The sequence below is a fragment of the Salvelinus fontinalis genome, unplaced genomic scaffold, assembly GCF_029448725.1.
Source record: "Salvelinus fontinalis isolate EN_2023a unplaced genomic scaffold, ASM2944872v1 scaffold_0154, whole genome shotgun sequence".
NCBI lineage: Eukaryota > Metazoa > Chordata > Actinopteri > Salmoniformes > Salmonidae > Salvelinus > Salvelinus fontinalis.
Window position 1 is genome coordinate 42,059 of NW_026600363.1, and position 26,911 is coordinate 68,969.

Below are 26,911 nucleotides of genomic sequence, written 5' to 3' on the forward strand. Positions count from 1 at the left end.
TACTAGACAGGAGAGGGAGCCACTCTAGATGTATCTTTACCAGACAGGAGAGGGAGACACTCTAGATGTATCTTTACCAGACAGGAGACACTCTAGATGTATCTTTACCAGACAGGAGAGGGAGACACTCTAGATGTATCTTTACTAGACAGGAGAGGGAGACACTCTAGATGTATCTTTACTAGACAGGAGACACTCTAGATGTATCTTTACCAGACAGGAGACACTCTAGATGTATCTTTACCAGACAGGAGACACTCTAGATGTATCTTTACTAGACAGGAGAGGGAGACACTCTAGATGTATCTTTACCAGACAGGAGACACTCTAGATGTATCTTTACTAGACAGGAGAGGGAGACACTCTAGATGTATCTTTACCAGACAGGAGAGGGAGACACTCTAGATGTATCTTTACCAGAGAGGAGAGGGAGACACTCTAGATGTATCTTTACCAGACAGGAGAGGGAGACACTCTAGATGTATCTTTACCAGACAGGAGAGGGAGACACTCTAGATGTATCTTTACTAGACAGGAGACACTCTAGATGTATCTTTACTAGACAGGAGAGGGAGACACTCTAGATGTATCTTTACCAGACAGGAGAGGGAGACACTCTAGATGTATCTTTACTAGACAGGAGAGGGAGACACTCTAGATGTATCTTTACCAGACAGGAGACACTCTAGATGTATCTTTACTAGACAGGAGAGGGAGACACTCTAGATGTATCTTTACTAGACAGGAGAGGGAGACACTCTAGATGTATCTTTACTAGACAGGAGAGGGAGACACTCTAGATGTATCTTTACCAGACAGGAGACACTCTAGATGTATCTTTACTAGACAGGAGAGGGAGACACTCTAGATGTATCTTTACTAGATAGGAGAGGGAGACACTCTAGATGTATCTTTACCAGACAGGAGACACTCTAGATGTATCTTTACCAGACAGGAGACACTCTAGATGTATCTTTACCAGACAGGAGAGGGAGACACTCTAGATGTATCTTTACCAGACAGGAGACACTCTAGATGTATCTTTACCAGACAGGAGAGGGAGACACTCTAGATGTATCTTTACCAGACAGGAGACACTCTAGATGTATCTTTACCAGACAGGAGAGGGAGACACTCTAGATGTATCTTTACTAGACAGGAGAGGGAGACACTCTAGATGTATCTTTACCAGACAGGAGAGGGAGACACTCTAGATGTATCTTTACTAGACAGGAGAGGGAGACACTCTAGATGTATCTTTACTAGACAGGAGAGGGAGACACTCTAGATGTATCTTTACTAGACAGGAGAGGGAGACACTCTAGATGTATCTTTACTAGACAGGAGAGGGAGACACTCTAGATGTATCTTTACTAGACAGGAGAGGGAGACACTCTAGATGTATCTTTACTAGACAGGAGAGGGAGACACTCTAGATGTATCTTTACTAGACAGGAGAGGGAGACACTCTAGATGTATCTTTACTAGACAGGAGAGGGAGACACTCTAGATGTATCTTTACTAGACAGGAGAGGGAGACACTCTAGATGTATTTTTACTAGACAGGAGAGGGAGACACTCTAGATGTATCTTTACTAGACAGGAGAGGGAGACACTCTAGATGTATCTTTACTAGACAGGAGAGGGAGACACTCTAGATGTATCTTTACCAGACAGGAGAGGGAGACACTCTAGATGTATCTTTACTAGACAGGAGAGGGAGACACTCTAGATGTATCTTTACTAGACAGGAGACACCCTAGATGTATCTTTACTAGACAGGAGAGGGAGACACTCTAGATGTATCTTTACCAGACAGGAGAGGGAGACACTCTAGATGTATCTTTACCAGACAGGAGACACTCTAGATGTATCTTTACCAGACAGGAGAGGGAGACACTCTAGATGTATCTTTACCAGACAGGAGAGGGAGACACTCTAGATGTATCTTTACCAGACAGGAGAGGGAGACACTCTAGATGTATCTTTACCAGACAGGAGAGGGAGACACTCTAGATGTATCTTTACTAGACAGGAGAGGGAGACACTCTAGATGTATCTTTACCAGACAGGAGAGGGAGATACTCTAGATGTATCTTTACTAGACAGGAGACACTCTAGATGTATCTTTACCAGACAGGAGACACTCTAGATGTATCTTTACTAGACAGGAGAGGGAGACACTCTAGATGTATCTTTACCAGACAGGAGAGGGAGACACTCTAGATGTATCTTTACCAGACAGGAGAGGGAGACACTCTAGATGTATCTTTACCAGACAGGAGAGGGAGACACTCTAGATGTATCTTTACCAGACAGGAGAGGGAGACACTCTAGATGTATCTTTACTAGACAGGAGACACTCTAGATGTATCTTTACTAGACAGGAGAGGGAGACACTCTAGATGTATCTTTACCAGACAGGAGACACTCTAGATGTATCTTTACTAGACAGGAGAGGGAGACACTCTAGATGTATCTTTACTAGACAGGAGAGGGAGCCACTCTAGATGTATCTTTACTAGACAGGAGAGGGAGACACTCTAGATGTATCTTTACCAGACAGGAGAGGGAGACACTCTAGATGTATCTTTACTAGACAGGAGAGGGAGACACTCTAGATGTATCTTTACCAGACAGGAGAGGGAGACACTCTAGATGTATCTTTACCAGACAGGAGACACTCTAGATGTATCTTTACTAGACAGGAGAGGGAGACACTCTAGATGTATCTTTACTAGACAGGAGAGGGAGCCACTCTAGATGTGTCTTTACCAGACAGGAGAGGGAGACACTCTAGATGTATCTTTACTAGACAGGAGAGGGAGACACTCTAGATGTATCTTTACCAGACAGGAGAGGGAGACACTCTAGATGTATCTTTACCAGACAGGAGAGGGAGACACTCTAGATGTATCTTTACTAGACAGGAGACACTCTAGATGTATCTTTACTAGACAGGAGACACTCTAGATGTATCTTTACTAGACAGGAGACACTCTAGATGTATCTTTACCAGACAGGAGAGGGAGACACTCTAGATGTATCTTTACCAGACAGGAGAGGGAGACACTCTAGATGTATCTTTACTAGACAGGAGAGGGAGACACTCTAGATGTATCTTTACCAGACAGGAGAGGGAGACACTCTAGATGTATCTTTACCAGACAGGAGACACTCTAGATGTATCTTTACCAGACAGGAGACACTCTAGATGTATCTTTACCAGACAGGAGAGGGAGACACTCTAGATGTATCTTTACTAGACAGGAGAGGGAGACACTCTAGATGTATCTTTACTAGACAGGAGAGGGAGACACTCTAGATGTATCTTTACCAGACAGGAGACACTCTAGATGTATCTTTACTAGACAGGAGACACTCTAGATGTATCTTTACCAGACAGGAGAGGGAGACACTCTAGATGTATCTTTACTAGACAGGAGAGGGAGACACTCTAGATGTATCTTTACTAGACAGGAGAGGGAGACACTCTAGATGTATCTTTACTAGACAGGAGAGGGAGACACTCTAGATGTATCTTTACTAGACAGGAGAGGGAGCCACTCTAGATGTATCTTTACTAGACAGGAGAGGGAGCCACTCTAGATGTATCTTTACTAGACAGGAGAGGGAGACACTCTAGATGTGTCTTTACCAGACAGGAGAGGGAGACACTCTAGATGTATCTTTACCAGACAGGAGAGGGAGACACTCTAGATGTATCTTTACCAGACAGGAGACACTCTAGATGTATCTTTACCAGACAGGAGAGGGAGACACTCTAGATGTATCTTTACTAGACAGGAGACACTCTAGATGTATCTTTACCAGACAGGAGAGGGAGACACTCTAGATGTATCTTTACCAGACAGGAGACACTCTAGATGTATCTTAACTAGACAGGAGAGGGAGACACTCTAGATGTATCTTTACTAGACAGGAGAGGGAGCCACTCTAGATGTGTCTTTACCAGACAGGAGAGGGAGACACTCTAGATGTATCTTTACCAGACAGGAGACACTCTAGATGTATCTTTACTAGACAGGAGAGGGAGACACTCTAGATGTATCTTTACTAGACAGGAGAGGGAGCCACTCTAGATGTGTCTTTACCAGACAGGAGAGGGAGACACTCTAGATGTATCTTTACCAGACAGGAGACACTCTAGATGTATCTTTACTAGACAGGAGAGGGAGACACTCTAGATGTATCTTTACTAGACAGGAGAGGGAGACACTCTAGATGTATCTTTACTAGACAGGAGAGGGAGTCACTCTAGATGTATCTTTACTAGACAGGAGAGGGAGACACTCTAGATGTATCTTTACTAGACAGGAGAGGGAGCCACTCTAGATGTATCTTTACCAGACAGGAGAGGGAGACACTCTAGATGTATCTTTACCAGACAGGAGACACTCTAGATGTATCTTTACCAGACAGGAGAGGGAGACACTCTAGATGTATCTTTACTAGACAGGAGAGGGAGACACTCTAGATGTATCTTTACTAGACAGGAGACACTCTAGATGTATCTTTACCAGACAGGAGACACTCTAGATGTATCTTTACCAGACAGGAGACACTCTAGATGTATCATTACTAGACAGGAGAGGGAGACACTCTAGATGTATCTTTACCAGACAGGAGACACTCTAGATGTATCTTTACTAGACAGGAGAGGGAGACACTCTAGATGTATCTTTACCAGACAGGAGAGGGAGACACTCTAGATGTATCTTTACTAGACAGGAGAGGGAGACACTCTAGATGTATCTTTACCAGACAGGAGACACTCTAGATGTATCTTTACTAGACAGGAGAGGGAGACACTCTAGATGTATCTTTACCAGACAGGAGAGGGAGACACTCTAGATGTATCTTTACTAGACAGGAGAGGGAGACACTCTAGATGTATCTTTACTAGACAGGAGACACTCTAGATGTATCTTTACCAGACAGGAGACACTCTAGATGTATCTTTACCAGACAGGAGACACTCTAGATGTATCTTTACTAGACAGGAGAGGGAGACACTCTAGATGTATCTTTACCAGACAGGAGACACTCTAGATGTATCTTTACTAGACAGGAGAGGGAGACACTCTAGATGTATCTTTACCAGACAGGAGAGGGAGACACTCTAGATGTATCTTTACCAGACAGGAGAGGGAGACACTCTAGATGTATCTTTACCAGACAGGAGACACTCTAGATGTATCTTAACTAGACAGGAGAGGGAGACACTCTAGATGTATCTTTACTAGACAGGAGAGGGAGCCACTCTAGATGTGTCTTTACCAGACAGGAGAGGGAGACACTCTAGATGTATCTTTACCAGACAGGAGACACTCTAGATGTATCTTTACTAGACAGGAGAGGGAGACACTCTAGATGTATCTTTACTAGACAGGAGAGGGAGCCACTCTAGATGTGTCTTTACCAGACAGGAGAGGGAGACACTCTAGATGTATCTTTACCAGACAGGAGACACTCTAGATGTATCTTTACTAGACAGGAGAGGGAGACACTCTAGATGTATCTTTACTAGACAGGAGAGGGAGACACTCTAGATGTATCTTTACTAGACAGGAGAGGGAGTCACTCTAGATGTATCTTTACTAGACAGGAGAGAGAGACACTCTAGATGTATCTTTACTAGACAGGAGAGGGAGCCACTCTAGATGTATCTTTACCAGACAGGAGAGGGAGACACTCTAGATGTATCTTTACCAGACAGGAGACACTCTAGATGTATCTTTACCAGACAGGAGAGGGAGACACTCTAGATGTATCTTTACTAGACAGGAGAGGGAGACACTCTAGATGTATCTTTACTAGACAGGAGACACTCTAGATGTATCTTTACCAGACAGGAGACACTCTAGATGTATCTTTACCAGACAGGAGACACTCTAGATGTATCTTTACTAGACAGGAGAGGGAGACACTCTAGATGTATCTTTACCAGACAGGAGACACTCTAGATGTATCTTTACTAGACAGGAGAGGGAGACACTCTAGATGTATCTTTACCAGACAGGAGAGGGAGACACTCTAGATGTATCTTTACCAGAGAGGAGAGGGAGACACTCTAGATGTATCTTTACCAGACAGGAGAGGGAGACACTCTAGATGTATCTTTACCAGACAGGAGAGGGAGACACTCTAGATGTATCTTTACTAGACAGGAGACACTCTAGATGTATCTTTACTAGACAGGAGAGGGAGACACTCTAGATGTATCTTTACCAGACAGGAGAGGGAGACACTCTAGATGTATCTTTACTAGACAGGAGAGGGAGACACTCTAGATGTATCTTTACCAGACAGGAGACACTCTAGATGTATCTTTACTAGACAGGAGAGGGAGACACTCTAGATGTATCTTTACTAGACAGGAGAGGGAGACACTCTAGATGTATCTTTACTAGACAGGAGAGGGAGACACTCTAGATGTATCTTTACCAGACAGGAGACACTCTAGATGTATCTTTACTAGACAGGAGAGGGAGACACTCTAGATGTATCTTTACTAGATAGGAGAGGGAGACACTCTAGATGTATCTTTACCAGACAGGAGACACTCTAGATGTATCTTTACCAGACAGGAGACACTCTAGATGTATCTTTACCAGACAGGAGAGGGAGACACTCTAGATGTATCTTTACCAGACAGGAGACACTCTAGATGTATCTTTACCAGACAGGAGAGGGAGACACTCTAGATGTATCTTTACCAGACAGGAGACACTCTAGATGTATCTTTACCAGACAGGAGAGGGAGACACTCTAGATGTATCTTTACTAGACAGGAGAGGGAGACACTCTAGATGTATCTTTACCAGACAGGAGAGGGAGACACTCTAGATGTATCTTTACTAGACAGGAGAGGGAGACACTCTAGATGTATCTTTACTAGACAGGAGAGGGAGACACTCTAGATGTATCTTTACTAGACAGGAGAGGGAGACACTCTAGATGTATCTTTACTAGACAGGAGAGGGAGACACTCTAGATGTATCTTTACTAGACAGGAGAGGGAGACACTCTAGATGTATCTTTACTAGACAGGAGAGGGAGACACTCTAGATGTATCTTTACTAGACAGGAGAGGGAGACACTCTAGATGTATCTTTACTAGACAGGAGAGGGAGACACTCTAGATGTATTTTTACTAGACAGGAGAGGGAGACACTCTAGATGTATCTTTACTAGACAGGAGAGGGAGACACTCTAGATGTATCTTTACTAGACAGGAGAGGGAGACACTCTAGATGTATCTTTACCAGACAGGAGAGGGAGACACTCTAGATGTATCTTTACTAGACAGGAGAGGGAGACACTCTAGATGTATCTTTACTAGACAGGAGACACCCTAGATGTATCTTTACTAGACAGGAGAGGGAGACACTCTAGATGTATCTTTACCAGACAGGAGAGGGAGACACTCTAGATGTATCTTTACCAGACAGGAGACACTCTAGATGTATCTTTACCAGACAGGAGAGGGAGACACTCTAGATGTATCTTTACCAGACAGGAGAGGGAGACACTCTAGATGTATCTTTACCAGACAGGAGAGGGAGACACTCTAGATGTATCTTTACCAGACAGGAGAGGGAGACACTCTAGATGTATCTTTACTAGACAGGAGAGGGAGACACTCTAGATGTATCTTTACCAGACAGGAGAGGGAGATACTCTAGATGTATCTTTACTAGACAGGAGACACTCTAGATGTATCTTTACCAGACAGGAGACACTCTAGATGTATCTTTACTAGACAGGAGAGGGAGACACTCTAGATGTATCTTTACCAGACAGGAGAGGGAGACACTCTAGATGTATCTTTACCAGACAGGAGAGGGAGACACTCTAGATGTATCTTTACCAGACAGGAGAGGGAGACACTCTAGATGTATCTTTACCAGACAGGAGAGGGAGACACTCTAGATGTATCTTTACTAGACAGGAGACACTCTAGATGTATCTTTACTAGACAGGAGAGGGAGACACTCTAGATGTATCTTTACCAGACAGGAGACACTCTAGATGTATCTTTACTAGACAGGAGAGGGAGACACTCTAGATGTATCTTTACTAGACAGGAGAGGGAGCCACTCTAGATGTATCTTTACTAGACAGGAGAGGGAGACACTCTAGATGTATCTTTACCAGACAGGAGAGGGAGACACTCTAGATGTATCTTTACTAGACAGGAGAGGGAGACACTCTAGATGTATCTTTACCAGACAGGAGAGGGAGACACTCTAGATGTATCTTTACCAGACAGGAGACACTCTAGATGTATCTTTACTAGACAGGAGAGGGAGCCACTCTAGATGTGTCTTTACCAGACAGGAGAGGGAGACACTCTAGATGTATCTTTACTAGACAGGAGAGGGAGACACTCTAGATGTATCTTTACCAGACAGGAGAGGGAGACACTCTAGATGTATCTTTACCAGACAGGAGAGGGAGACACTCTAGATGTATCTTTACTAGACAGGAGACACTCTAGATGTATCTTTACTAGACAGGAGACACTCTAGATGTATCTTTACTAGACAGGAGACACTCTAGATGTATCTTTACTAGACAGGAGACACTCTAGATGTATCTTTACCAGACAGGAGAGGGAGACACTCTAGATGTATCTTTACCAGACAGGAGAGGGAGACACTCTAGATGTATCTTTACTAGACAGGAGAGGGAGACACTCTAGATGTATCTTTACCAGACAGGAGAGGGAGACACTCTAGATGTATCTTTACCAGACAGGAGACACTCTAGATGTATCTTTACCAGACAGGAGACACTCTAGATGTATCTTTACCAGACAGGAGAGGGAGACACTCTAGATGTATCTTTACTAGACAGGAGAGGGAGACACTCTAGATGTATCTTTACTAGACAGGAGAGGGAGACACTCTAGATGTATCTTTACCAGACAGGAGACACTCTAGATGTATCTTTACTAGACAGGAGACACTCTAGATGTATCTTTACCAGACAGGAGAGGGAGACACTCTAGATGTATCTTTACTAGACAGGAGAGGGAGACACTCTAGATGTATCTTTACTAGACAGGAGAGGGAGACACTCTAGATGTATCTTTACTAGACAGGAGAGGGAGCCACTCTAGATGTATCTTTACTAGACAGGAGAGGGAGCCACTCTAGATGTATCTTTACTAGACAGGAGAGGGAGCCACTCTAGATGTATCTTTACTAGACAGGAGAGGGAGACACTCTAGATGTGTCTTTACCAGACAGGAGAGGGAGACACTCTAGATGTATCTTTACCAGACAGGAGAGGGAGACACTCTAGATGTATCTTTACCAGACAGGAGACACTCTAGATGTATCTTTACCAGACAGGAGAGGGAGACACTCTAGATGTATCTTTACTAGACAGGAGACACTCTAGATGTATCTTTACCAGACAGGAGAGGGAGACACTCTAGATGTATCTTTACCAGACAGGAGACACTCTAGATGTATCTTAACTAGACAGGAGAGGGAGACACTCTAGATGTATCTTTACTAGACAGGAGAGGGAGCCACTCTAGATGTGTCTTTACCAGACAGGAGAGGGAGACACTCTAGATGTATCTTTACCAGACAGGAGACACTCTAGATGTATCTTTACTAGACAGGAGAGGGAGACACTCTAGATGTATCTTTACTAGACAGGAGAGGGAGCCACTCTAGATGTGTCTTTACCAGACAGGAGAGGGAGACACTCTAGATGTATCTTTACCAGACAGGAGACACTCTAGATGTATCTTTACTAGACAGGAGAGGGAGACACTCTAGATGTATCTTTACTAGACAGGAGAGGGAGACACTCTAGATGTATCTTTACTAGACAGGAGAGGGAGTCACTCTAGATGTATCTTTACTAGACAGGAGAGGGAGACACTCTAGATGTATCTTTACTAGACAGGAGAGGGAGCCACTCTAGATGTATCTTTACCAGAGAGGAGAGGGAGACACTCTAGATGTATCTTTACCAGACAGGAGACACTCTAGATGTATCTTTACCAGACAGGAGAGGGAGACACTCTAGATGTATCTTTACTAGACAGGAGAGGGAGACACTCTAGATGTATCTTTACTAGACAGGAGACACTCTAGATGTATCTTTACCAGACAGGAGACACTCTAGATGTATCTTTACCAGACAGGAGACACTCTAGATGTATCATTACTAGACAGGAGAGGGAGACACTCTAGATGTATCTTTACCAGACAGGAGACACTCTAGATGTATCTTTACTAGACAGGAGAGGGAGACACTCTAGATGTATCTTTACCAGACAGGAGAGGGAGACACTCTAGATGTATCTTTACTAGACAGGAGAGGGAGACACTCTAGATGTATCTTTACCAGACAGGAGACACTCTAGATGTATCTTTACTAGACAGGAGAGGGAGACACTCTAGATGTATCTTTACCAGACAGGAGAGGGAGACACTCTAGATGTATCTTTACTAGACAGGAGAGGGAGACACTCTAGATGTATCTTTACTAGACAGGAGACACTCTAGATGTATCTTTACCAGACAGGAGACACTCTAGATGTATCTTTACCAGACAGGAGACACTCTAGATGTATCTTTACTAGACAGGAGAGGGAGACACTCTAGATGTATCTTTACCAGACAGGAGACACTCTAGATGTATCTTTACTAGACAGGAGAGGGAGACACTCTAGATGTATCTTTACCAGACAGGAGAGGGAGACACTCTAGATGTATCTTTACCAGACAGGAGAGGGAGACACTCTAGATGTATCTTTACCAGAGAGGAGAGGGAGACACTCTAGATGTATCTTTACCAGACAGGAGAGGGAGACACTCTAGATGTATCTTTACCAGACAGGAGAGGGAGACACTCTAGATGTATCTTTACTAGACAGGAGAGGGAGACACTCTAGATGTATCTTTACCAGACAGGAGACACTCTAGATGTATCTTTACTAGACAGGAGACACTCTAGATGTATCTTTACCAGACAGGAGACACTCTAGATGTATCTTTACTAGACAGGAGAGGGAGACACTCTAGATGTATCTTTACTAGACAGGAGAGGGAGACACTCTAGATGTATCTTTACCAGACAGGAGAGGGAGACACTCTAGATGTATCTTTACCAGACAGGAGACACTCTAGATGTATCTTTACCAGACAGGAGAGGGAGACACTCTAGATGTATCTTTACCAGACAGGAGAGGGAGACACTCTAGATGTATCTTTACTAGACAGGAGACACTCTAGATGTATCTTTACTAGACAGGAGAGGGAGACACTCTAGATGTATCTTTACTAGACAGGAGACACTCTAGATGTATCTTTACCAGACAGGAGACACTCTAGATGTATCTTTACCAGACAGGAGAGGGAGACACTCTAGATGTATCTTTACTAGACAGGAGACACTCTAGATGTATCTTTACCAGACAGGAGAGGGAGACACTCTAGATGTATCTTTACTAGACAGGAGACACTCTAGATGTATCTTTACCAGACAGGAGACACTCTAGATGTATCTTTACCAGACAGGAGACACTCTAGATGTATCTTTACCAGACAGGAGAGGGAGACACTCTAGATGTATCTTTACTAGATAGGAGAGGGAGACACTCTAGATGTATCTTTACTAGACAGGAGAGGGAGACACTCTAGATGTATCTTTACCAGACAGGAGAGGGAGACACTCTAGATGTATCTTTACCAGACAGGAGAGGGAGACACTCTAGATGTATCTTTACCAGACAGGAGAGGGGGACACTCTAGATGTATCTTTACCAGACAGGAGAGGGAGACACTCTAGATGTATCTTTACCAGACAGGAGAGGGAGACACTCTAGATGTATCTTTACCAGACAGGAGAGGGAGACACTCTAGATGTATCTTTACCAGACAGGAGAGGGAGACACTCTAGATGTATCTTTACCAGACAGGAGAGGGAGACACTCTAGATGTATCTTTACCAGACAGGAGAGGGAGACACTCTAGATGTATCTTTACCAGACAGGAGAGGGAGACACTCTAGATGTATCTTTACTAGACAGGAGAGTGAGACACTCTAGATGTATCTTTACCAGACAGGAGAGGGAGACACTCTAGATGTATCTTTACCAGACAGGAGAGGGAGACACTCTAGATGTATCTTTACTAGACAGGAGACACTCTAGATGTATCTTTACTAGACAGGAGACACTCTAGATGTATCTTTACTAGACAGGAGACACTCTAGATGTATCTTTACCAGACAGGAGAGGGAGACACTCTAGATGTATCTTTACTAGACAGGAGAGGGAGACACTCTAGATGTATCTTTACCAGACAGGAGAGGGAGACACTCTAGATGTATCTTTACTAGACAGGAGAGGGAGACACTCTAGATGTATCTTTACTAGACAGGAGACACTCTAGATGTATCTTTACTAGACAGGAGACACTCTAGATGTATCTTTACCAGACAGGAGAGGGAGACACTCTAGATGTATCTTTACTAGACAGGAGACACTCTAGATGTATCTTTACTAGACAGGAGACACTCTAGATGTATCTTTACCAGACAGGAGACACTCTAGATGTATCTTTACCAGACAGGAGAGGGAGACACTCTAGATGTATCTTTACCAGACAGGAGACACTCTAGATGTATCTTTACTAGACAGGAGAGGGAGACACTCTAGATGTATCTTTACTAGACAGGAGACACTCTAGATGTATCTTTACCAGACAGGAGAGGGAGACACTCTAGATGTATCTTTACCAGACAGGAGACACTCTAGATGTATCTTTACTAGACAGGAGAGGGAGACACTCTAGATGTATCTTTACCAGACAGGAGACACTCTAGATGTATCTTTACCAGACAGGAGAGGGAGACACTCTAGATGTATCTTTACCAGACAGGAGACACTCTAGATGTATCTTTACTAGACAGGAGAGGGAGACACTCTAGATGTATCTTTACCAGACAGGAGACACTCTAGATGTATCTTTACTAGACAGGAGACACTCTAGATGTATCTTTACTAGACAGGAGACACTCTAGATGTATCTTTACCAGACAGGAGAGGGAGACACTCTAGATGTATCTTTACTAGACAGGAGACACTCTAGATGTATCTTTACTAGACAGGAGACACTCTAGATGTATCTTTACCAGACAGGAGACACTCTAGATGTATCTTTACCAGACAGGAGAGGGAGACACTCTAGATGTATCTTTACCAGACAGGAGACACTCTAGATGTATCTTTACTAGACAGGAGAGGGAGACACTCTAGATGTATCTTTACTAGACAGGAGACACTCTAGATGTATCTTTACTAGACAGGAGACACTCTAGATGTATCTTTACTAGACAGGAGAGGGAGACACTCTAGATGTATCTTTACCAGACAGGAGACACTCTAGATGTATCTTTACTAGACAGGAGAGGGAGACACTCTAGATGTATCTTTACCAGACAGGAGAGGGAGACACTCTAGATGTATCTTTACCAGACAGGAGACACTCTAGATGTATCTTTACTAGACAGGAGAGGGAGACACTCTAGATGTATCTTTACTAGACAGGAGAGGGAGACACTCTAGATGTATCTTTACCAGACAGGAGAGGGAGACACTCTAGATGTATCTTTACCAGACAGGAGAGGGAGACACTCTAGATGTATCTTTACTAGACAGGAGACACTCTAGATGTATCTTTACCAGACAGGAGACACTCTAGATGTATCTTTACCAGACAGGAGAGGGAGACACTCTAGATGTATCTTTACTAGACAGGAGACACTCTAGATGTATCTTTACCAGACAGGAGACACTCTAGATGTATCTTTACCAGACAGGAGACACTCTAGATGTATCTTTACCAGACAGGAGAGGGAGACACTCTAGATGTATCTTTACCAGACAGGATGGAAACCATAGAAACATAATCTCTAGAATGGGTGTGGAGCAGCCCCTCAGACCACGGTCATGTGACAGCGTCCTCATTAGGGTCAGGGTGGCGCGGTAACATGGCGTAAACCTTTGTGTTTTATCTGCTTAATCTTCCTCAAGGGGTCCGAGTGGCAGAGTGACATGCTTCAGGTAAGGAGAGGAGGAGGAGGAGGAGGAGGAGGAGGAGGAGGAGGAGGAGGAGGAGGAGGAGGAGGAGGAGGAGGGGAGGAGGGGAGGAGGAGGGGAGGAGGAGAGGAGAGGAGGGGAGGAGAGGAGGACAGGAGGACGTTGAAGAGTACTGGGAATCAGACAAGGTGGAGAAACCTGTCCACACTAACTGACCCCCGATCATTACCCTCCTGTGGGGCTGTTCCAGTAAGAGACAGCAGTGAATTAGCTGGCTAACTGTCCCAAATATTCTACATTTACAACAAATATAGTCTTGAAATGACCACGGTATAATTAACTTTACAAACCAACTACACATTCTAGTTTAACTTTCTGAATGATTCAGAAAATTAAGAGGTGTGTGTGTGTGGGTGGGTGGGTGGGTGGGTGGGTGGGTGTTTATCCTAGTTAGCTGGCTAGTCTCTCTTGCTTCCTGGAACAGCCCCACTGTGTGTGTGTGTGTGTGTTTATCCTAGTTAGCTGGCTAGTCTCTCCTGCTTCCTGGAACAGCCCCACTGTGTGTGTGTGTTTATCCTAGTTAGCTGGCTAGTCTCTCTTGCTTCCTGGAACAGCCCCACTGTGTGTGTGTGTGTGTGTTTATCCTAGTTAGCTGGCTAGTCTCTCCTGCTTCCTGGAACAGCCCCACTGTGTGTGTGTGTGTGTGTTTATCCTAGTTAGCTGGCTAGTCTCTCTTGCTTCCTGGAACAGCCCCACTGTGTGTGTGTGTGTGTGTTTATCCTAGTTAGCTGGCTAGTCTCTCTTGCTTCCTGGAACAGCCCCACTGTGTGTGTGTGTGTGTGTGTGTTTATCCTAGTTAGCTGGCTAGTCTCTCCTGCTTCCTGGAACAGCCCCACTGTGTGTGTGTGTGTGTGTGTTTATCCTAGTTAGCTGGCTAGTCTCTCTTGCTTCCTGGAACAGCCCCACTGTGTGTGTGTGTGGGTGTTTATCCTAGTTAGCTGGCTAGTCTCTCTTGCTTCCTGGAACAGCCCCACTGTGTGTGTGGTGTGTGTGTTTATCCTAGTTAGCTGGCTAGTCTCTCTTGCTTCCTGGAACAGCCCCACTGTGTTGAATTAAAGGTCCTGTGGTTGTGTTTCATCATGAGGACATTTTGTTGTCTCTGTCTCCTCTCTTCTAGTTTCCGCTGCTGACAGATCAACAGAAGACTAACGTTGAGGTGCGATTTCATCAGGAACTCTTTTTTGGGGGCTGGTTTCCCGGACACAGATGAGGCCTAGTTCTGGACAAAAAAATATTTTTGTTTTTGTTTTCCAGGAATATAATGAATCTGTGTCTGGGGAAACCGGCCAGTAGCTTTTAAAACCTTTTGTAGCGTCTGTCCCTCTGTCATCTTGTTAGCAGATATAACCAGGATGTTGACTGTGCTCTCTGTCTCAACAGGTCATCATGTTGGCTGTCATGAAGAAACTAACTTATGATGAAGAGTACAACTTTGACAACGAGGTAAAAACTTTGAGTTTTAAATTGTGGGGGGGGGGGGGGGGGGGAGTTGAACATCATTCTCATTACTCACACTCTCTCTCTCTGTCCATCTCCTCCCCCCTCTATCTCTCTCTCTCTCTGTCCATCTCCTCCACCCTCTATCTCTCTCTCTCTGTCCATCTCCTCCCCCCTCTATCTCTCTCTCTCTCTGTCCATCTCCTCCACCCTCTCTCTCTCTGTCCATCTCCTCCACCCTCTATCTCTCTCTCTCCTCCCCTCTCTCTCTGTCCATCTCCTCCCCCCTCTATCTCTCTCTCTCTCTGTCCATCTCCTCCACCCTCTATCTCTCTCTCTCCTCCCCTCTCTCTCTGCCAATCTCTCCCCCCTCTCTCTCTGTCCATCTCTCCCTCCTTTCTCTCTCTGTCCATCTCTCTCTCTCTTTCCTCCCCTCTCTCTCTCTCTGTCCATCTCTCCCCATCTCTCTCTCTCTCTGTCCATCTCTCCCCATCTCTCTCTCTCTCTCTCTCTCTCTCTCTCTCTCTCTCTCTCTCTCTCTCTCTCTCTCTCTGTCTGTCTGTCTGTCTGTCTGTCTGTCTGTCTGTCTGTCTGTCTGTCTGTCTGTCTGTCTGTCTGTCTGTCTGTCTGTCTGTCCGTTCTCTCTCTGTCCTCTCTCTCTCTGTCTCTCTCTCTCCATCTCTCCCCCCTGTCTCCCTCTCTGTCTCTCTGTCTCTCTGTCTCAGGGGGAGGATGAAGCGATGTTTGTAGAGTACAGGAAACAGTTGAAGATGCTGTTGGATCGTCTGGCTCAGGTGTCTCCTGACCTGCTCCTGGAAGCTGTAGGCAGAGTCTTCAACACCACCGTACAGTACGACTCCATCTTGTTTTCTTCCTCAATGTCCACCTTTATTTTCTAACTTTGCCCCCCTTTTTTTAAAAGAGTGTTTGTGAAGAACCGTGTATTGATCCTGATCGTGTGTGTCTCAGACGGTGGCAGACGGCGTCCTTCATGGAGGTCGAGGTGGCCATCAGGCTGCTGTACATGCTAGGAGAGGCTCTGCCTGCGTCTCACGGAGCTCACTTCTCTGGCGACACGGCCAAGACCTCCGCCCTGCAGGATATGATGAGAACGGTGAGTTTCTGACACAGCCGTAGACGACCCAGGGTCCAGTCCACTGATGACCCCCTGTTTCTAATGTCTGACATAATATCCTGTGTTCTCCCCGTCTCCTCAGCTGGTCTCCAGTGGTTACCAACACACAGTCTGTTGATTCTAATGTCTGACATCATATCCTGTGTTCTCCCCGTCTCCTCAGCTGGTCTCCTCTGGTCTCCAGTGGTTACCAACACACAGTCTGTTGATTCTAATGTCTGACATCATATCCTGTGTTCTCCCTGTCTCCTCAGCTGGTCTCCTCAGCTGGTCTCAGTGGTTACCAACACAGTCTGTTGATTCTAATGTCTGACATCATATCCTGTGTTCTCCCCGTCTCCTCAGCTGGTCTCCTCTGGTCTCAGTGGTTACCAACACAGTCTGTTGATTCTAATGTCTGACATCATATCCTGTGTTCTCCCTGTCTCCTCAGCTGGTCTCCTCTGGTCTCAGTGGTTACCAACACACAGTCTGTTGATTCTAATGTCTGACATCATATCCTGTGTTCTCCCTGTCTCCTCAGCTGGTCTCCTCTGGTCTCAGTGGTTACCAACACACAGTCTGTTGATTCTAATGTCTGACATCATATCCTGTGTTCTCCCTGTCTCCTCAGCTGGTCTCAGTGGTTACCAACACACAGTCTGTTGATTCTAATGTCTGACATCATATCCTGTGTTCTCCCCGTCTCCTCAGCTGGTCTCCTCTGGTCTCAGTGGTTACCAACACAGTCTGTTGATTCTAATGTCTGACATCATATCCTGTGTTCTCCCCGTCTCCTCAGCTGGTCTCCTCTGGTCTCAGTGGTTACCAACACAGTCTGTTGATTCTAATGTCTGACATCATATCCTGTGTTCTCCCCGTCTCCTCAGCTGGTCTCCTCTGGTCTCAGTGGTTACCAACACAGTCTGTTTATTCTAATGTCTGACATCATATCCTGTGTTCTCCCTGTCTCCTCAGCTGGTCTCCTCTGGTCTCAGTGGTTACCAACACACAGTCTGTTGATTCTAATGTCTGACATCATATCCTGTGTTCTCCCTGTCTCCTCAGCTGGTCTCAGTGGTTACCAACACACAGTCTGTTGATTCTAATGTCTGACATCATATCCTGTGTTCTCCCCGTCTCCTCAGCTGGTCTCCTCTGGTCTCAGTGGTTACCAACACAGTCTGTTGATTCTAATGTCTGACATCATATCCTGTGTTCTCCCCGTCTCCTCAGCTGGTCTCCTCTGGTCTCAGTGGTTACCAACACAGTCTGTTGATTCTAATGTCTGACATCATATCCTGTGTTCTCCCCGTCTCCTCAGCTGGTCTCCTCTGGTCTCAGTGGTTACCAACACAGTCTGTTGATTCTAATGTCTGACATCATATCCTGTGTTCTCCCCGTCTCCTCAGCTGGTCTCCTCTGGTCTCAGTGGTTACCAACACAGTCTGTTGATTCTAATGTCTGACATCATATCCTGTCTCCTCAGCTGGTCTCCTCTGGTCTCAGTGGTTACCAACACAGTGTTGATTCTAATGTCTGACATCATATCCGGTCTCCTCAGCTGGTCTCCTCTGGTCTCAGTGGTTACCAACACACAGTCTGTTGATTCTAATGTCTGACATCATATCCTGTCTCCTCAGCTGGTCTCCTCTGGTCTCAGTGGTTACCAACACACAGTCTGTTGATTCTAATGTCTGACATCATATCCTGTGTTCTCCCTGTCTCCTCAGCTGGTCTCCTCTGGTCTCAGTGGTTACCAACACACAGTCTGTTGATTCTAATGTCTGACATCATATCCTGTGTTCTCCCTGTCTCCTCAGCTGGTCTCCTCTGGTCTCAGTGGTTACCAACACACATTCTGTTGATTCTAATGTCTGACATCATATCCTGTTTCCTCAGCTGGTCTCCTCTGGTCTCAGTGGTTACCAACACACAGTCTGTTGATTCTAATGTCTGACATCATATCCTGTTTCCTCAGCTGGTCTCCTCTGGTCTCAGTGGTTACCAACACACGTCCGTGTCGCTGGAGTTCTTTGAGACGGTGGTTCGTTACGACAAGTTCTTCCTGGTTGAACCGCAGCACATTCCTAATGTCCTGGTTGGTACTGCAGTCGCTGACTCAATGATCTCTCTGTTTTACCTTTTAACATCGTGTCTTCAGAGTTGAGGAGAGGGACAGTGGACCCCTGGATAAAGGGGAGGTTTTGAATCAGTGTTGAGGAGAGGGACAGTGGACCCCTGGATAAAGGGGATGTTTTGTATCAGTGTTGAGGAGAGGAGAGGGACAGTGGACCCCTGGATAAAGGGGAGGTTTTGTATCAGTGTTGAGGAGAGGGACAGTGGACCCCTGGATAAAGGGGAGGTTTTGTATCAGTGTTGAGGAGAGGGACAGTGGACCCCTGGTTAAAGGGGAGGTTTTGTATCAGTGTTGAGGAGAGGGACAGTGGACCCCTGGTTAAAGGGGAGGTTTTGTATCAGTGTTGAGGAGAGGGACAGTGGACCCCTGGATAAAGGGGAGGTTTTGTATCAGTGTTGAGGAGAGGGACAGTGGACCCCTGGTTAAAGGGGAGGTTTTGTATCAGTGTTGAGGAGAGGGACAGTGGACCCCTGGTTAAAGGGGAGGTTTTGTATCAGTGTTGAGGAGAGGGACAGTGGACCCCTGGTTAAAGGGGAGGTTTTGGATCAGTGTTGAGGAGAGGGACAGTGGACCCCTGGATAAAGGGGAGGTTTTGTATCAGTGTTGAGGAGAGGAGAGGGACAGTGGACCCCTGGATAAAGGGGAGGTTTTGTATCAGTGTTGAGGAGAGGGACAGTGGACCCCTGGTTAAAGGGGAGGTTTTGTATCAGTGTTGAGGAGAGGGACAGTGGACCCCTGGATAAAGGGGAGGTTTTGTATCAGTGTTGAGGAGAGGGACAGTGGACCCCTGGTTAAAGGGGAGGTTTTGTATCAGTGTTGAGGAGAGGGACAGTGGACCCCTGGATAAAGGGGAGGTTTTGTATCAGTGTTGAGGAGAGGGACAGTGGACCCCTGGTTAAAGGGGAGGTTTTGTATCAGTGTTGAGGAGAGGGACAGTGGACCCCTGGATAAAGGGGAGGTTTTGTATCAGTGTTGAGGAGAGGGACAGTGGACCCCTGGTTAAAGGGGAGGTTTTGTATCAGTGTTGAGGAGAGGGACAGTGGACCCCTGGATAAAGGGGAGGTTTTGTATCAGTGTTGAGGAGAGGGACAGTGGACCCCTGGTTAAAGGGGAGGTTTTGTATCAGTGTTGAGGAGAGTAGAGGGACAGTGGACCCCTGGATAAAGGGGAGGTTTTGTATCAGTGTTGAGGAGAGGGACAGTGGACCCCTGGTTAAAGGGGAGGTTTTGTATCAGTGTTGAGGAGAGGGACAGTGGACCCCTGGTTAAAGGGGAGGTTTTGTATCAGTGTTGAGGAGAGTAGAGGGACAGTGGACCCCTGGATAAAGGGGAGGTTTTGTATCAGTGTTGAGGAGAGTAGAGGGACAGTGGACCCCTGGTTAAAGGGGAGGTTTTGTATCAGTGTTGAGGAGAGGGACAGTGGACCCCTGGATAAAGGGGAGGTTTTGTATCAGTGTTGAGGAGAGGGACAGTGGACCCCTGGATAAAGGGGAGGTTTTGTATCAGTGTTGAGGAGAGTAGAGGGACAGTGGACCCCTGGATAAAGGGGAGGTTTTGTATCAGTGTTGAGGAGAGTAGAGGGACAGTGGACCCCTGGTTAAAGGGGAGGTTTTGTATCAGTGTTGAGGAGAGTAGAGGGACAGTGGACCCCTGGATAAAGGGGAGGTTTTGTATCAGTGTTGAGGAGAGGGACAGTGGACCCCTGGTTAAAGGGGAGGTTTTGTATCAGTGTTGAGGAGAGGGACAGTGGACCCCTGGATAAAGGGGAGGTTTTGTATCAGTGTTGAGGAGAGGGACAGTGGACCCCTGGATAAAGGGGAGGTTTTGTATCAGTGTTGAGGAGAGGAGAGGGACAGTGGACCCCTGGTTAAAGGGGAGGTTTTGTATCAGTGTTGAGGAGAGGAGAGGGACAGTGGACCCCTGGTTAAAGGGGAGGTTTTGTATCAGTGTTGAGGAGAGGGACAGTGGACCCCTGGTTAAAGGGGAGGTTTTGTATCAGTGTTGAGGAGAGGGACAGTGGACCCCTGGATAAAGGGGATGTTTTGTATCAGTGTTGAGGAGAGGAGAGGGACAGTGGACCCCTGGATAAAGGGGAGGTTTTGTATCAGTGTTGAGGAGAGGAGAGGGACAGTGGACCCCTGGATAAAGGGGAGGTTTTGTATCAGTGTTGAGGAGAGGGACAGTGGACCCCTGGTTAAAGGGGAGGTTTTGTATCAGTGTTGAGGAGAGGGACAGTGGACCCCTGGATAAAGGGGAGGTTTTGTATCAGTGTTGAGGAGAGGGACAGTGGACCCCTGGTTAAAGGGGAGGTTTTGTATCAGTGTTGAGGAGAGGGACAGTGGACCCCTGGATAAAGGGGAGGTTTTGTATCAGTGTTGAGGAGAGGGACAGTGGACCCCTGGTTAAAGGGGAGGTTTTGTATCAGTGTTGAGGAGAGTAGAGGGACAGTGGACCCCTGGTTAAAGGGGAGGTTTTGTATCAGTGTTGAGGAGAGGAGAGGGACAGTGGACCCCTGGTTAAAGGGGAGGTGTTGTATCAGTGTTGAGGAGAGGAGAGGGACAGTGGACCCCTGGATAAAGGGGAGGTTTTGTATCAGTGTTGAGAGGGACAGTGGACCCCTGGTTAAAGGGGAGGTTTTGTATCAGTGTTGAGGAGAGGGACAGTGGACCCCTGGTTAAAGGGGAGGTTTTGTATCAGTGTTGAGGAGAGGGACAGTGGACCCCTGGATAAAGGGGAGGTTTTGTATCAGTGTTGAGGAGAGGGACAGTGGACCCCTGGTTAAAGGGGAGGTTTTGTATCAGTGTTGAGAGGGACAGTGGACCCCTGGATAAAGGGGAGGTTTTGTATCAGTGTTGAGGAGAGGGACAGTGGACCCCTGGATAAAGGGGAGGTTTTGTATCAGAGTTGAGGAGAGGGACAGTGGACCCCTGGTTAAAGGGGAGGTTTTGTATCAGTGTTGAGGAGAGGGACAGTGGACCCCTGGATAAAGGGGAGGTTTTGTATCAGTGTTGAGGAGAGGGACAGTGGACCCCTGGATAAAGGGGAGGTTTTGTATCAGTGTTGAGGAGAGGGACAGTGGACCCCTGGTTAAAGGGGAGGTTTTGTATCAGTGTTGAGGAGAGTAGAGGGACAGTGGACCCCTGGTTAAAGGGGAGGTTTTGTATCAGTGTTGAGGAGAGTAGAGGGACAATGGACCCCTGGTTAAAGGGGAGGTTTTGTATCAGTGTTGAGGAGAGGGACAGTGGACCCCTGGATAAAGGGGAGGTTTTGTATCAGTGTTGAGGAGAGGGACAGTGGACCCCTGGATAAAGGGGAGGTTTTGTATCAGTGTTGAGGAGAGTAGAGGGACAGTGGACCCCTGGTTAAAGGGGAGGTTTTGTATCAGTGTTGAGGAGAGGAGAGGGACAGTGGACCCCTGGATAAAGGGGAGGTTTTGTATCAGAGTTGAGGAGAGGAGAGGGACAGTGGACCCCTGGTTAAAGGGGAGGTTTTGTATCAGTGTTGAGGAGAGGAGAGGGACAGTGGACCCCTGGTTAAAGGGGAGGTTTTGTATCAGTGTTGAGGAGAGGGACAGTGGACCCCTGGTTAAAGGGGAGGTTTTGTATCAGTGTTGAGTAGAGGGACAGTGGACCCCTGGATAAAGGGGAGGTTTTGTATCAGTGTTGAGGAGAGGGACAGTGGACCCCTGGTTAAAGGGGAGGTTTTGTATCAGTGTTGAGGAGAGGGACAGTGGACCCCTGGTTAAAGGGGAGGTTTTGTATCAGTGTTGAGGAGAGGGACAGTGGACCCCTGGTTAAAGGGGATGTTTTGTATCAGTGTTGAGGAGAGGAGAGGGACAGTGGACCCCTGGTTAAAGGGGAGGTTTTGTATCAGTGTTGAGGAGAGGAGAGGGACAGTGGACCCCTGGATAAAGGGGAGGTTTTGTATCAGTGTTGAGGAGAGGGACAGTGGACCCCTGGATAAAGGGGAGGTTTTGTATCAGTGTTGAGGAGAGGGACAGTGGACCCCTGGATAAAGGGGAGGTGTTGTATCAGTGTTGAGGAGAGGGACAGTGGACCCCTGGATAAAGGGGAGGTTTTGTATCAGTGTTGAGGAGAGGGACAGTGGACCCCTGGATAAAGGGGAGGTTTTGTATCAGTGTTGAGGAGAGGGACAGTGGACCCCTGGTTAAAGGGGAGGTTTTGTATCAGTGTTGAGGAGAGGGACAGTGGACCCTTGGTTAAAGGGGAGGTTTTGTATCAGTGTTGAGGAGAGTAGAGGGACAGTGGACCCCTGGATAAAGGGGAGGTTTTGTATCAGTGTTGAGTAGAGGGACAGTGGACCCCTGGTTAAAGGGGAGGTTTTGTATCAGTGTTGAGGAGAGGGACAGTGGACCCCTGGTTAAAGGGGAGGTTTTGTATCAGTGTTGAGGAGAGGGACAGTGGACCCCTGGTTAAAGGGGAGGTTTTGTATCAGTGTTGAGGAGAGTAGAGGGACAGTGGACCCCTGGATAAAGGGGAGGTTTTGTATCAGTGTTGAGGAGAGGGACAGTGGACCCCTGGTTAAAGGGGAGGTTTTGTATCAGTGTTGAGGAGAGGAGAGGGACAGTGGACCCCTGGATAAAGGGGAGGTTTTGTATCAGTGTTGAGGAGAGGGACAGTGGACCCCTGGATAAAGGGGAGGTTTTGTATCAGTGTTGAGGAGAGGGACAGTGGACCCCTGGTTAAAGGGGAGGTTTTGTATCAGTGTTGAGGAGAGGGACAGTGGACCCCTGGATAAAGGGGAGGTTTTGTATCAGTGTTGAGGGACAGTGGACCCCTGGATAAAGGGGAGGTTTTGTATCAGTGTTGAGTAGAGGGACAGTGGACCCCTGGTTAAAGGGGAGGTTTTGTATCAGTGTTGAGTAGAGGGACAGTGGACCCCTGGATAAAGGGGAGGTTTTGTATCAGTGTTGAGGAGAGTAGAGGGACAGTGGACCCCTGGATAAAGGGGAGGTTTTGTATCAGTGTTGAGTAGAGGGACAGTGGACCCCTGGTTAAAGGGGAGGTTTTGTATCAGTGTTGAGGAGAGGGACAGTGGACCCCTGGATAAAGGGGAGGTTTTGTATCAGTGTTGAGGAGAGGGACAGTGGACCCCTGGTTAAAGGGGATGTTTTGTATCAGTGTTGAGGAGAGGGACAGTGGACCCCTGGATAAAGGGGAGGTTTTGTATCAGTGTTGAGGAGAGTAGAGGGACAGTGGACCCCTGGATAAAGGGGAGGTTTTGTATCAGTGTTGAGAGGGACAGTGGACCCCTGGTTAAAGGGGAGGTTTTGTATCAGTGTTGAGGAGAGGGACAGTGGACCCCTGGTTAAAGGGGAGGTTTTGTATCAGTGTTGAGGAGAGGGACAGTGGACCCTTGGTTAAAGGGGAGGTTTTGTATCAGTGTTGAGGAGAGGGACAGTGGACCCCTGGATAAAGGGGAGGTTTTGTATCAGTGTTGAGTAGAGGGACAGTGGACCCCTGGTTAAAGGGGATGTTTTGTATCAGTGTTGAGGAGAGGGACAGTGGACCCTTGGTTAAAGGGGAGGTTTTGTATCAGTGTTGAGGAGAGGGACAGTGGACCCCTGGATAAAGGGGAGGTTTTGTATCAGTGTTGAGGGACAGTGGACCCCTGGTTAAAGGGGAGGTTTTGTATCAGTGTTGAGGAGAGGGACAGTGGACCCCTGGATAAAGGGGAGGTTTTGTATCAGTGTTGAGGAGAGGAGAGGGACAGTGGACCCCTGGTTAAAGGGGAGGTTTTGTATCAGTGTTGAGGAGAGGGACAGTGGACCCCTGGATAAAGGGGAGGTTTTGTATCAGTGTTGAGGGACAGTGGACCCCTGGTTAAAGGGGAGGTTTTGTATCAGTGTTGAGGAGAGGGACAGTGGACCCCTGGTTAAAGGGGAGGTTTTGTATCAGTGTTGGGGAGAGGGACAGTGGACCCCTGGTTAAAGGGGAGGTTTTGTATCAGTGTTGAGGAGAGGGACAGTGGACCCTTGGATAAAGGGGAGGTTTTGTATCAGTGTTGAGGAGAGGGACAGTGGACCCCTGGTTAAAGGGGAGGTTTTGTATCAGTGTTGAGGAGAGGGACAGTGGACCCCTGGATAAAGGGGAGGTTTTGTATCAGTGTTGAGGAGAGGGACAGTGGACCCCTGGATAAAGGGGAGGTTTTGTATCAGTGTTGAGTAGAGGGACAGTGGACCCCTGGTTAAAGGGGAGGTTTTGTATCAGTGTTGAGGAGAGGGACAGTGGACCCCTGGATAAAGGGGAGGTTTTGTATCAGTGTTGAGGAGAGGGACAGTGGACCCCTGGATAAAGGGGAGGTTTTGTATCAGTGTTGAGTAGAGGGACAGTGGACCCCTGGATAAAGGGGAGGTTTTGTATCAGTGTTGAGTAGAGGGACAGTGGACCCCTGGATAAAGGGGAGGTGTTGTATCAGTGTTGAGGAGAGGGACAGTGGACCCCTGGATAAAGGGGAGGTTTTGTATCAGTGTTGAGTAGAGGGACAGTGGACCCCTGGATAAAGGGGAGGTTTTGTATCAGAGTTGAGGAGAGGGACAGTGGACCCCTGGTTAAAGGGGAGGTTTTGTATCAGTGTTGAGTAGAGGAGAGGGACAGTGGACCCCTGGATAAAGGGGAGGTTTTGTATCAGTGTTGAGGAGAGGGACAGTGGACCCCTGGATAAAGGGGAGGTTTTGTATCAGTGTTGAGGAGAGGAGAGGGACAGTGGACCCCTGGATAAAGGGGAGGTTTTGTATCAGTGTTGAGGAGAGGGACAGTGGACCCCTGGTTAAAGGGGAGGTTTTGTATCAGTGTTGAGGAGAGGGACAGTGGACCCCTGGATAAAGGGGAGGTTTTGTATCAGTGTTGAGTAGAGGAGAGGGACAGTGGACCCCTGGTTAAAGGGGAGGTTTTGTATCAGTGTTGAGGAGAGGGACAGTGGACCCCTGGTTAAAGGGGAGGTTTTGTATCAGTGTTGAGGAGAGGGACAGTGGACCCCTGGTTAAAGGGGAGGTTTTGTATCAGTGTTGAGGAGAGGGACAGTGGACCCCTGGTTAAAGGGGAGGTTTTGTATCAGTGTTGAGGAGAGGGACAGTGGACCCCTGGTTAAAGGGGAGGTTTTGTATCAGTGTTGAGGAGAGGGACAGTGGACCCCTAGTTAAAGGGGAGGTTTTGTATCAGTGTTGAGGAGAGTAGAGGGACAGTGGACCCCTGGTTAAAGGGGATGTTTTGTATCAGTGTTGAGGAGAGGGACAGTGGACCCCTGGTTAAAGGGGAGGTTTTGTATCAGTGTTGAGGAGAGGGACAGTGGACCCCTGGTTAAAGGGGAGGTTTTGTATCAGTGTTGAGGGACAGTGGACCCCTGGTTAAAGGGGAGGTTTTGTATCAGTGTTGAGGAGAGGGACAGTGGACCCCTGGTTAAAGGGGAGGTTTTGTATCAGTGTTGAGGAGAGGGACAGTGGACCCCTGGTTAAAGGGGAGGTTTTGTATCAGTGTTGAGGGACAGTGGACCCCTGGTTAAAGGGGAGGTTTTGTATCAGTGTTGAGGAGAGGGACAGTGGACCCCTGGTTAAAGGGGAGGTTTTGTATCAGTGTTGAGGAGAGGGACAGTGGACCCCTGGTTAAAGGGGAGGTTTTGTATCAGTGTTGAGGAGAGGGACAGTGGACCCCTGGATAAAGGGGAGGTTTTGTATCAGAGTTGAGGAGAGTAGAGGGACAGTGGACCCCTGGTTAAAGGGGAGGTTTTGTATCAGAGTTGAGGAGAGGGACAGTGGACCCCTGGTTAAAGGGGAGGTTTTGTATCAGTGTTGAGGAGAGTAGAGGGACAGTGGACCCCTGGTTAAAGGGGATGTTTTGTATCAATGTTGAGGAGAGGAGAGGGACAGTGGACCCCTGGTTAAAGGGGATGTTTTGTATCAGTGTTGAGGAGAGGAGAGGGACAGTGGACCCCTGGATAAAGGGGAGGTTTTGTATCAGTGTTGAGGAGAGGGACAGTGGACCCCTGGTTAAAGGGGATGTTTTGTATCAGTGTGTCAGTGTGATGTGTTACTCTGCTCTGTCCTGTAG

At 47.0% G+C, this 26,911-nt stretch overlaps 1 protein-coding gene and 1 long non-coding RNA gene across 5 annotated transcripts in view; both read left to right on the top strand.

Moving 5' to 3' along the window:
• Positions 1-26,911, top strand: part of LOC129843524 (exportin-T-like) — a 90,284-nt gene that overhangs the window by 34,503 nt on the left and 28,870 nt on the right. For 3 of the 4 annotated variants that reach the window (XM_055912288.1, XM_055912289.1, XM_055912287.1), the window contains 6 exons: positions 14,090-14,119; positions 15,273-15,311; positions 15,536-15,598; positions 16,318-16,442; positions 16,562-16,706; positions 18,688-18,807. In XM_055912288.1, the coding sequence (XP_055768263.1) occupies positions 14,090-14,119; positions 15,273-15,311; positions 15,536-15,598; positions 16,318-16,442; positions 16,562-16,706; positions 18,688-18,807 (522 nt within the window). The remainder of the gene's footprint in view (positions 1-14,089; positions 14,120-15,272; positions 15,312-15,535; positions 15,599-16,317; positions 16,443-16,561; positions 16,707-18,687; positions 18,808-26,911) is intronic. The other variant, XM_055912290.1, reaches the window with a different exon arrangement.
• On the top strand, positions 19,401-26,905 carry LOC129843525 (uncharacterized). The gene is made up of 3 exons (XR_008757866.1): positions 19,401-21,206; positions 21,316-24,083; positions 24,960-26,905. It is a non-coding gene; the product is annotated as an uncharacterized LOC129843525 (long non-coding RNA).